The sequence below is a fragment of the Syngnathus scovelli genome, unplaced genomic scaffold (assembly GCF_024217435.2).
Source record: "Syngnathus scovelli strain Florida unplaced genomic scaffold, RoL_Ssco_1.2 HiC_scaffold_45, whole genome shotgun sequence".
Taxonomy (NCBI): Eukaryota; Metazoa; Chordata; class Actinopteri; order Syngnathiformes; family Syngnathidae; genus Syngnathus; species Syngnathus scovelli.
The window spans coordinates 1-12041 of NW_026061549.1; the positions used below are offsets into that span (position 1 = coordinate 1).

The 12041-nt window shown below is 50.7% G+C and overlaps 1 protein-coding gene across 1 annotated transcript; it reads left to right on the top strand.

Moving 5' to 3' along the window:
• The first annotated feature begins 2190 nt into the window (after window positions 1-2190).
• On the top strand, window positions 2191-10484 carry LOC125968141 (janus kinase and microtubule-interacting protein 3-like). Its single transcript, XM_068649841.1, has 14 exons — window positions 2191-2316; window positions 4637-4876; window positions 7829-7933; window positions 8048-8131; window positions 8348-8410; window positions 8497-8595; window positions 8677-8774; window positions 8856-8910; window positions 9031-9096; window positions 9158-9226; window positions 9303-9380; window positions 9437-9670; window positions 9750-9875; window positions 10245-10484. Exons 1-13 carry the CDS (start codon window positions 2191-2193, stop codon window positions 9864-9866), a joined length of 1434 nt encoding a protein of 477 aa, XP_068505942.1. The 3' UTR covers window positions 9867-9875; window positions 10245-10484.
• The last annotated feature ends 1557 nt before the right edge of the window (window positions 10485-12041 follow it).

Genomic DNA, 12041 nt, shown 5'->3' on the forward strand with positions numbered 1-12041 from the left:
GTCGCACTGAACAACACCATGCCGCACTGAACAACACCATGCTGCACTGAACAACATTATGCCGCACTGAAAAACACCATGCCGCACTGAACAACACCATCCCGCACTGAACAACACCATGCCGCATTGAACAACACCATGCCGCACTGAACAACACCATGCTGCACTGAACAACACCATGCTGCACTGAACAACACGATCCTGCATTGAACAACACCATGCCGCACTGAACAACACCATCCTGCACTGAACAACACCATCCTGCACTGAACAACACCACCCCGTACTGAACAACACGATCCCGCATTGAACAACACCATCCCACACTGAACAACACCATGCCGCACTGAACAACACCATTCCGCACTGAACAACACCATGCCGCACTGAACAACACCATGCCGCACTGAACAACACCATGCCGCACTGAACAACACCATGCCGCATTGAACAACACCATGCCGCACTGAACAACACCATCCTGCACTGAACAACACCATCCCGCACTGAACAACACCATGCCGCATTGAACAACACCATGCCGCACTGAACAACACCATCCTGCACTGAACAACACCATCCCGCACTGAACAACACCATGCCGCACTGAACAACATTATGGCCTACTGAACAACATTATGCCGCACTGAACAACACCATGCCGCACTGAACAACACCATGCCGCACTGAACAACACCATGCCGCACTGAACAACATTATGCCGCACTGAACAACATTATGCCGCACTGAACAACACCATGCCGCACTGAACAACACCATGCCGCACTGAACAACACCATGCCGCACTGAACAACACGACGTCGCACTGAACAACACGACGCCGCACAGAACAACACGACGCCGCACAGAATAACACAATACCGCACAGAACAACACAATACCGCACAAACAGTTTTAGATAATATTACGTCGCAGTCATGTGACGCGGACATGACGTCAATAGGCGGAACTCACGGCAAAATTATAATCCGTGGGCGTGGCTTGCAACAGGAAGTAGGAAAGCGGCAATTCTGGCAAACAAGACACAGCGGTTAGTAACACGATGACTTACAAGGCAAATATTTTTGTTTTCAGCTTGCAACTTGACCGTCTAGAGCGTACAAGGTAATTACAACTGTTTTTTTTTAGCCCTGAAAAGCAAGGGAGTGTGGCGTTTGGGAGGAATGTCGAACTCGGCGTCTGCTTCCAGCCACAGACGCCAAATTTCGACGATTATTTCGACTGGTCAACGGTTGTAAATTATTGCGTTGACTAAAAACTTTATTTAACTCTACTCTTAACTTTGCCGTTTCAGATATGCGGGTATTACACCGCGGAAATGACGTCAATAGGCTGAACTCTCGCCAAAATTCAAATCTGTGGGCGCAATGGCCTTGAGCGAGACACCGGATACAAACACGACGATTATCAACAGAAATATCTTTATTTTCTGCTTGCAAGTGGACCGTCTAGAGCGTACACGGTAAGTACAACTCATTGTGTTTAAAAAGATTTACGTTTGTATAGTTTGCGTTGCGTTGTATCTGTGAATGTTGGTTGAGGCTAAATGTTAATGTTTAATTTCATTCCTTTAGGTTCCACGGTGTTTGTTGGCTGTATGTTTTCCACTGCAAGAAGAGGCTCGTATCATTGACCAGCAGGAGCTACAATGGTGAGTACCCCTTTCGTCTTCCATTTATGTTAAACACTTCCTATTTCATGTCTAACAGTACTCGATTTAACAAATAACCATAAATAAATACAGTGTGGGCAGTCACGTTAACATATGTGATTATCCTGCCTAATATGTTTATCACAAATATGTCACTAATCACTAATATGTTTATTTGTTTATCACAACACCTTTGGACCTTCAGCAATCGATTATTTCCCTTCATCTACATAGAGACAGAACGATGGTGTCTTAAACATCTCATTCATTTCACCAAATAACTTCACGCAGGTGGATAACGGCCGTCTCGGTCACGCTATGTTGCGTGATGCAGTTTTGAAGAACCAAATGCATTTATTCAATGAATAAGTCAAGCTAGTTCTATGTTTATGATGTTGTAAGTTACGGTACCGATTGAAGTTGAGTTCGAAGCCAGTGGAAAACAGCGCTGCGTTTTTGCTCTCCAGGTACAAATGTTGTGATCTCTGACTGACGACCGGGCGAGACTCGAGTAAGAGATGTCCAAACGAGCTCCGGCAGGGCGGGCCAAGGCGGAGCGAACGGACGCCCTTCAGGCCGCCAATGACGAGCTGAGAACCAAACTGATGGACGTCCAGTTAGAACTTCAGCAGGAGAAGAACAAGGTGAAAACCTCAACAGACAGACACTGCCTGCCTCCCTGCCTGCCTCCCTGCCTGCCTCCCTGCCTGCCTCCCTCCCTCCCAGTTTTCCCGATGTAGATTAGACATGCGTGTGCCATGACTGTGTCAGCCTACATCAACAAATGCACCGAGGACGTCAGCACCACTAAGAATATCATCACCCGGGGCAACCAACGACCCTGGATGACTGAGGAGGTACGTCAAACGCTACGAGCGCGGAACTCTGCCTTCAAGTCTGGCGACAAGGAGACACTGAGGACAGCGAGAGCCAACTTGAACCGTGCCATCAGGATAGCGAAGCGAGACCGCAGTCGAAAATTTCAGGATCGTTTCCACGACGTCAAAAACATCAGGAGTATGTGGCAAGGCATACGGGCGATTACAGACGACAACTCACCCTCCCCCCCCCGGTGGGTGTAGTTGATGCTGACTTTCTAAATGGTCTAAATAACTTCTTTGGGAGGTTCGAGGCACTAAACGGCACTCCAGCAGTTAAAACTGTCCCCCATCAGGAAGAGGAGGTACTCTGCCTTGACTCCGCCGATGTGTTGAAGACCCTGAGGAGAGTCAACCCCTGTAAGGCCCCTGGCCCGGACAACATTCCTGGGCGTGTGTTCAGGGAATGTGCAAGTCATCTGGCTGGGGTCATCACAGACATTTTTAACACCTCGCTGGGCCAAGCCACAGTGCCGGCGTGCTTTAAGACTGCCTCCATCATTCCGGTGCCGAAGAAACCTCAAATCACCTCATTTAATGATTACCGGCCTGTTGCACTGACTCCGGTTATGATGAAGTGCTTCGAAAGGCTGCTTAAAGGTCACATCGTTTCCAGACTCCCCCTATTATTTGACCCGTTCCAGTTTGCCGACCGGCAAAACCGCTCCACTCAGGAAGCCATCTCCTCCGTTCTTCACCTGAGCCTGGCTCACCTGGAGGAGAAGAACACCCATGTGCGGAGGCTGTTCCTGGACTTCAGCTCAGCGTTTAACACCATCATCCCACAGCATCTGGTAGGAAAATTGGAACACCTGGGCTTCAACACCCCCCTTCGCAACTGGCTGCTAGACTTCCTCACCAACAGACCTCAGTCAGTCCGGGTCGGACAGAACACCTCTGATGTCATCACCCTCAGCACAGGCTCCCTTCAGGGCTGCGTCCTGAGCCCCCTGCTGTGCACCCTGATGACACACGACTGCGTCCTCAGGTTCACCACCAATCACATCGTGAAGTCAGCAGACGACACAACGGTGGTGGGGCTCATCAGAGACAACAACGACCTGGACTACAGAGAGGAGGTGGAGCAGCTGGTGGGCTGGTGCAGAGAAAACAGCCTGATCCTGAATGAGGAGAAGATGAAGGAGATCATCGTCGACTTCAGGAAAAAACAGCCTCACCACGCTCCACTGATCATCAACAGCTCAGCTGTGGAGGTGGTCAGCAGCACCAAATTCCTGGGGGTCCACATCACAGAAGACCTCACCTGGACTATGAACACTACGGCACTGGTCAAGAGGGCACAGAAGCGCTTGTACTTCCTGCGGAGGATGAGGAGAGCCCACCTGCCCCCACCCATCATGAGGACGTTCTACAGGAGCACCATAGAGAGCATTCTGACAAGCTGTCTCTCTGTGTGGTGTGGAGGCTGCACCGCCTCCGATTGGAAGAACGTGAGGAGAGTGGTGAGGACAGCAGAGAGGATCATAGGGGCTCCTCTTCCCTCCATTCAGGACATTTCATCTCAGCGCTGCATGTCCCGTGCCCGTAACATCATCAATGACCCATCACACCCCCACCATGGACTGTTCTCCCTGCTGCCCTCTGGGAAGAGGTTTGCAGCATCCGCTGCAGGTCCACCAGGTTCTGCAACAGCTTTTTCCCTGCTGTCATCAGACTGTTGAACACTAGAACTGTTGAGCTCTAAACTGAACTCTGCATCACACATTCACAGAACTGTACTTTATGACACTACGGACCTCTATCTTGCACTATCTCGCACTACCAACTTTACTGAACTTGTATAAACCCTTTAAATAGAAGTTTAATACATGGTTTAGCATTCCTCTGCACACTCTTGAATACTGTTTTGCCTACTTGCACTATTGCATAATTATCACTGCTGCACTTTATACTTATTTTTAATATATATATATATATATATATATTTTTTTCATAGGATATGTTACTTCTATTCAACTGCAATATCACTACTTTGTTGTAAGACGTATGCAACGGAATTTCGTTTTGTATGCACCATGTGCAGACAAGATGACAATAAAGTTTGTCTAAGTCTAAGTCATGTCAGGTCAGCTGTCTGGAGAGAGAGAGAAGTCAGGACCTGCGGGCGGAGCACCACCGTGCCACCGCCGCCATGACGGAACTCAAAAGCAAACTCCATGAGGAGAAGCAGAAAGAGTTATCCATTACCAGGGAGACATTACTGCGGCAGCATGAAATGGAGCTGATGAGAGTGATCAAAATCAAAGATGGAGAGATCCAGCGACTGAATGCCTTGGTCCTCAGCCTGAGGGACGGCTCCATGGACAAGGTGATCCGCTCTATCCGTGTCTGACTATCCGCACGCCACGTCGGGCTTCGATGCGGCCGCTACCGTATTGTGTAGCTTGTCCCCAGTAAGCGTCGCGGCGCTCCGTTGCGGTCTCAACGGCCCGGTGTGGCGCAATGTCTGCTCAGGTGAGGAGGGGGGGCGCTTTGCTGGCGGAGGTGGAGGAGACGCGGCGGTGTCGGGAGACCGAGCGGCGTCGCCTCCACCAGGAGCGCGGAAGAAGCCCTGGCAGCGGCCCAGCAGGCCTGGCAGTCCCGAGCGGCCGAGCTCCGATCGGCTCATCACCAGCATCGGGAGGAGCTGAGCCGAACCAAGAGAGACTGCGAGAGGGAGATCCGCCGACTGGTAGGACTGATCAGATGCGCGGTGCGTGGCTATGTTCCCAATTTCGTTGTATACCTGCAGTGCAATGACACCTAAGGCATTCTATTCTATTCTATTTCACAAGAAGAAAATGTCCGGTTGCTCGCTTCGCTTTTGTCACAGCAAAGGTGTTCTAGTCGATTCAAGAAAAAAATTGGCCGGTTGCTCTCTTTGTTTTTGTCACAATTCTGGCAAATGAGTTTGCCCGCCTGCCTGAGCGCTCCCCGTTTGTACATCCAGACGGATGAGATCAAGCTGAAAGACAGAGCGGTTAGTGTTTTGGATGAAGCCCTGGGGCCGGCCACGTCCACCGCCTTCAGCTGCAGACTCAGGCTGCCGAGCAGCAGATCGCTGCCCTGAGGGATTCCCAAAGGGCGGGCCTAAACTACCCTGGAAGTGGGGTCAACGCCGCTACTAGCAATCCTCTTCATTGCGTAAGCCACCTCATCACACACTTGCAGTACGCATGACTTAGTTCGTTGCTGGAGGAAGGTAGCACAAAAACAGTTTTGAACTTTGAACGAGTGCTTGTGTGTGTGTGTTGCGGGGCGTTTTCAGTCTCAGGAGGATCGGGACACGCGACGGTTTCATCTGAAAATCGCTGAGCTCAGCGCAGTCATCAGGAAACTGGAGGATCGAAACGCCCTGCTTTCTGAAGAGCGCAATGAACTGGTAATTTATTGACGGCACGCTTGAAGGTTTGCGCTACGTTTGATGCGCGCCATCCAGCGAGGCACCCATTGCGCTTGCTTATTAGTTGAGCGGCGCGGCGAGTCGGTTGCCTGGTAGATGTCTTTTATTGGGAGCCAAAGCCACGATTCCGTTCAAACCGATGCAAAAGGAATGGATACGTTCTGGCCCGCGTGTTGTGCGTCTTTCACATCCCGCACTTCATGCTTGCAGCTAAAGCGACTGAGAGAAACAGAAAGCCAGTTTCTGCCACTCCTGTACAAAAACAAACGCCTGAGCAGGAAGAATGAAGAACTCTCGCTGGTGCTGTGTCGCCTTGAAAACAAAGTGCGCTTTGTCACCCAGGAGAACGAGGAGATGGCAAGCTTGGTAAGTCGACGCGGACAACGGCGGCGTGCCAACAGAGTCCACTGCATTTGTGTTCCACAGAGAAGGCCTAGTTCGCTCAATGACCTGGACCGCGGTTGCGGCCAGCAGGACGGTGAAATGGAGTTCCTTCAAGTTGTGGAGCAGCGGCACATCATCGACGACTTGTCCAAGGTCTTCAGGCAGGCGACTCGGTGCACGTACGGCAGCGCCGCGCTCGCTCGCTGTCGCCAGGAAACCTTTTCCGTCCAAAGCTTGGCCGGCGGCCGCCATCCAAAAAATTGGCCCCTTAAATTCCGACCTTTCAAGCAGGAGCATTGTGCGCACGCGTTTGAACACGCTTTAGACTTGTTTTGCCGTTTTCAGCAGCTCAAAGCTCCCGTTTTGTCAGCGCCTTTGCCACTCGCTGTGCGCTGAAAACGACGGACTTGCCCGGCTGCTCAGCCCGTCAACCATGAGCCGCGAGCGCGACGTCATTGTCCGTAGGCAGCTAGTGGCAAAATGCACCCTGTTAGAGTTGCGCTCGCTCCAACTTATTTTGCAAGAACCACACGGGAGACAAGTAAGTTCTTTTGGACACCTGCAGGTGAAGAGTCCATCCGTTGTACGAATGAAGTCTGACTCTCGGCTCCTGCACGAGCATTTTAATTAAGAGAAACAGGGTGGGTGTAAGAGTGGATTGAATAGAGGAAGCCCTTGACCTCTAGTCAAAACATAGCAAGGGGTGTTTTACGACTTTGTGTAGGAAGGGATAAGCGATAGGGATAAATAAGGGATAAATAATATTATTTATTACAGGTCGCAGTCAAAGTCAAAGCAACACAATGATACGATAAAGATAATCTGGAAAACCCTGACACACCCTGTAGTTGTCACTTTTGGAAAAGACGAGCGTCCCTCCAATCATCGCCGGTGACGTGTTTTTCAGGCTCTGGAGACAGGAGCTCATGTCAGAAATGTCATTGTGAGTCGCGTTTGTTTCTGCGCCGGAGCCGTTCGTTCCCTTTGCATCCAAAGAATCTCAAAGGCGGATTATTTGTGTCGACAGGAGAGAGATTTGCTGCTACGATACCGACGTCGAGAATCTCTGAGGAGGAACAAAGCGTGAGGTCCTGCAAGGTGAGTCTGTTTGTTTGCGGCTGCTTGGTGTTGCGCAAGATGAAATGGCCTTTTTCTCGCTATCGTTCCTCTCGTCGATTCATCGTGAGGTGTCGCTTCAGTTTGTTCAGAGAGATGTTTGCTTCCGCGCCCGCAGGTCATCGAAACATTTTACGGCTACGACGAAGACGTGTTGGTGGACCCGGACGGATCGTCCTTGTCTTTTCACACCGACAGAACCCCCGACACGGAACCCGAAGAGGTAGCCCGCCATTTCTGCCAGCGTATTGGCACCAAACATTCCTCTTCAGCCTGGAATCGGACTCGTCTTTGCGTCGCGGGTGCTTTGTCGCCGGTCTGACTGATTCTGGTACTAGTGCTGTGTTGCATTGGTGTGTGCATGAAGAGGCGGAGCTTCGCTACCGCCAGCTGACGCAAGAATATCAAGCGCTGCAACGAGCCTACGCTCTGCTAGCCCAGACCAGCGAAGGGGACTACGACGCCGAGAAGGAGATCAAGGTGGCGCCCCTTCCCGCAACCCCCGGCCGGGTCGCAGCCTCCCCGTTCTCACCCAGCCTCGGGTGTTCTCTGGTCTGAAAGGAGGAGGAGGAGCCTCCCTCCTCCTCCTTTCAGACCAGAGAAAAGCTGATGGTAGAAATGGGTCACTATCAAAGCAGAGTAGCAGATCTGGAGTCAGCGCTGAAGCAACAAGGACAGGTAAGCTCATCAATGAGCACACCTTTTTCTCAGACAAAATAGCTACATTCTTCAGTCACTCATCCGTCTGGCATTACTGGACCAACCCCCCCCCCCCCCCCGAACGTGGCTGGGAAAATGCGGAGAAAAGCAAATGTCATTTTCCAGTCAACCAAAGAATTTGTGGATGAAAATGACACAACATTCCAAAGCTGTCCACGCGTTTGTCTCTTCTAGAATGTCAAGTGGGTGGAGGAGAAGCAGCTGCTGCGTCAGAGCAATCAGCAGTTGGCCGAAAAGGTGACGGAAAGAAAGGCGCTGGGCGGAGTCGCTTGGCGTCACACCTGTCGGGAAGCCCCGCAGATGAGGTCTGACTGTCTTTTCAGGTCAGGCGGATGGAGGCGGAAGAAGCGCGTCTGAAAGAGCACATCCAGGATATCCGAGACCAAAACGAACTGCTTGAGTTCCGCATCCTGGAGCTGGAGGTGGGAAGACTCGCACAAGCGTGTTGAGGCCAGAGATGTGACGGACGGACGGACGGACGGATGCATGCCTCTGCCTTTCAGGAGAGGGAGTGGCGCTCCCCCGTCTTGAAGTTTCTGCAAGTCCGTTTCCCAGACGGCCTCAGCCCTTTGCAGATCTACTGCGAGGCCGAGGGCGTGAGCGTACGTAAGGCGTCCCTCGCAACCCTAACCTTAACCCGAGGTCCCAGAACACCTTACATTGCTCCTTGCGCCTTTCCCCCGGACATCGTCATCAGTGATCTGATGAAGAAGCTGGACATCCTGGGCTATAACGCCGTAAGTGTATGTCGAACTCCTTATGTTCGCACTCCACGAGACTCGGCGGCTCAAATGTGACTTTTGGAAGGCTTTGCGCTGAAAGAAGCTTGTTGACGCTGTGCCTTTGGGCTCTTGCAGAATCTCACCAACGAGGAGCAGGTGGTCGTGATTCACGCCAGGACCCTTCTCACCCTAGCCGAGAAGGTAACGCGCACGTCCACGCACGCTCTCGCATTCTGCTTATGTGACAGCAGCCTTTCCTCAGTGGTTAGAATACATCAAAGTGACCAAGTCAGCACTTCAACAGAAGATGTTGGACATTGAAAGTGAGAAGGTAGACAGACACGCGACATCAGCCAAGGGGAACTCCGGCAATGTGCCCCAACAATTCTGACCTTGAGCTGTGCTAGGATATGTTCTGCAAGCAGAAGGGCTACCTGGATGAAGAGTTGGACTTCAGGAAGTGTTCCATGGACCAGGCTCATAAGGTAAGCCGCCCTCAAATCTCCCGCCGGACCACTGATGGACGAGGATTGCGGCCCAGAGGATCCTGGAGCTGGAGGCCATGTTGTACGAGGCGCTACCGCAGCGGGACTGCCCCGCCACGGACGGCGAAAAAGCCAGCCACGCTGGCGTGAATGACGTGCTGACGGCGGATCAGAGAGAAGAGCTTAGGAGCGCCGTGGACCAATGGAAGCGAGCCCTGATGTGCGAGTTGAGGGAGCGCGACGCTTGCATCCTCCAAGAGAGAATGGATCTGCTGCACAGCGCGCAACAGGTAAGGGCCCAAAGCCAGCCCGGCACTTACTTGCACGCTTACTGGCTTTTGAATGCCACTTTCCATTTGTCCGTCCTAGAGGAACAAAGAGCTGAAAGAATTCATCGAAGCTCAGAAGAGACAAATCAAACAATTGGAGGAGAAGTTTCTGTTCCTCTTTCTATTCTTCTCCTTGGCCTTCATTCTGTGGCCCTAACACCAGCTGGTGAGTGAGCTCCAGCGGCACCGCACTCGACACCTCCGATACACTGCCAGCCGGTCTCAGACGTTGGCAGACGCTCCGATGCCAACGTATACCCCCCGCCACGGTGACAGAGGCACCGCGTCACACCGGCGCTCATCCAATCAGAAGGCAGGAAAAGCAAATTCACATGCAGGACACTTTTGAACCAGAAGAGAGCGCCACAAAAAACGGTTGTTGCCCCAAACGCGCACTAAAAAGGGTCAGAATAACAAGAGTCCCACTGGCCAGCCGGGGCCACCCGTCCAGCTGTTTCTTCAGGGGGGAAAAAAATTGGAGTCACCGGTGAGTACATTTTGCATTTAGCTCTGCTTTTCTGCTTCTGTCTTCAAGTGTGTGGCATCCTGCGATCAAAGATTCAGCCAACCCCAAAGCGGTTGACCTCAACGTCCCACCACCATGCCTACCAGAGCAGGTGACGTGATGCTTTGGACATCCTTCCGTCTCAGATGCCCAAAAGTACTCTTTGCCACATCTGCGGCAATACGGTGTCTTTTCAAAGGTGCAAATAAATCCAGCGTGGGCGGAACACGCACGTCTTCGGTTTTTCCCGCTTTGTTTGTGTGACAGCTGTTGTGAAAATTTTATACAAATAAAGTTGTATAGTACAGGTTTGGCCAAGCCGCAACTCCCGAACCGCATGCGGCTCTTTTATGTTCATATCAACATTTGTGTGTGTGTGTGTGGGGGGGGGTTGTGCGTGTTGGCTTCACTTGAGTTCAATTAGGTATTTTGGTCAAAAGCGCATGTGGTGAAATTCCACAAAGTAGGATGGGCAAACACATTTCTTTAAACTATGAGTGTCAATTGGGCTCTCGAAATGGCAGGGAAAAGATGCACAGCAAAACGAAAATACGTAGATGAACACAGGACGTTTTAATCAGAGTGGGAAAGTTTCTATTTTTTGTTGAACGTGATGGCAAACCATTCTGCCTGATATGTCAGACCTCAGCGCATTTCAAAGATTCAAATCTTCAGCGCCATGCACTTCAGCTCACTCCATGATAACATTGATCAGGCGTCGAACCCGCAACATCATGCTGAAGAGGTGGCCATGCTAACCAGTGCGCCATTATGTCAACGCATAATAACTGTAAGTCTACTGATCAAAACAGCGGTTACTATATGACGTCGCTACGTCGTGGTCACGTGACGCAGACAAGACGTCAATGGACGTGGGCAGAGTTAACTTGTTTAAAAGGGAGTGGGCAGAAGAAATATTTAATTTATTTAAATCTATTTTGAGTGCACACCATTATGCCAATGCATAACAACTGTAAATCTACTAAACAAAACAGCGGTTGCTATATGACATCTGCCACGTCGTGGTCACGTGACATTCGTGACGTCGATGGGCGTAACTTTCGCCGGAATTCAAATCCGCGGGGAGAGTTAACTTGTTTAAAAGAGAGTGGGCAGAAGAATTATTTAATTTATTTAAATCTATTTGGTGTGTGCGCCATTATGTCAATGCATAACAACTGTAAGTCTACTAAACAAAACAGCGGTTGCTATATGACGTCTGCCACGTCGTGGTCACGTGACGCGGACGTGACGTCGACGCCTACTTTACATCCCACCGATCACAGGACCCCTCGGCTGCATAACCGTGCCCTCTTCCCAACCAATCGGATTTGCTATACGCGAAAACGACGCCAATGGAAAGAGCTTCCGCCCAAATTTAAATCCGTGGGCGTGGCTCGCAGCAGGAAGTAGGAAAACGGCGGCGATGTTGACAAAGACACAGCGGATGGTAACATACGACTAACAAGAGAAATATTTTTATTTTCTGCTTGCAACTGGACCGTCCAGAGCGTACACGGTAAGTACAACTCATCGTTTTTAAAAAGAAGTACTTTTGTTGCCCTGAAAAGCGAGTGAGCGTGGCGTTTGTGGGGGACGTCGAATTTCGACGATTCTTTCTGGTCAACGGTTGTAAATGATTGTGTTGATTAAAAAAGAAAACTTGATGTAACTCTACTTTTAACTGCCGTTTCAGATAGATTTGGAATTGCATCACATCCAATTTTGCCTAGAGCGTACACGGTAAGTAACACTCATTGTGTTTAAGGAGATTTACGTTTGTAATAGCAGAAGTGTAGCCGCGTTGCGTTGTACGTGTGAAAATTG

Bases quoted from the DNA above. Each gene is read 5' to 3' on its own strand.
- LOC125968141 (XM_068649841.1), top strand. From the start codon at position 2,191: ATGTCCAAACGAGCTCCGGCAGGGCGGGCCAAGGCGGAGCGAACGGAC. The intron at 7,934-8,047 runs GTGGCGCCCCTT...TCCTCCTTTCAG, and splicing joins ACGCCGAGAAGGAGATCAAG to ACCAGAGAAAAGCTGATGGT. The intron at 8,911-9,030 runs GTAAGTGTATGT...GGGCTCTTGCAG, and splicing joins ACATCCTGGGCTATAACGCC to AATCTCACCAACGAGGAGCA.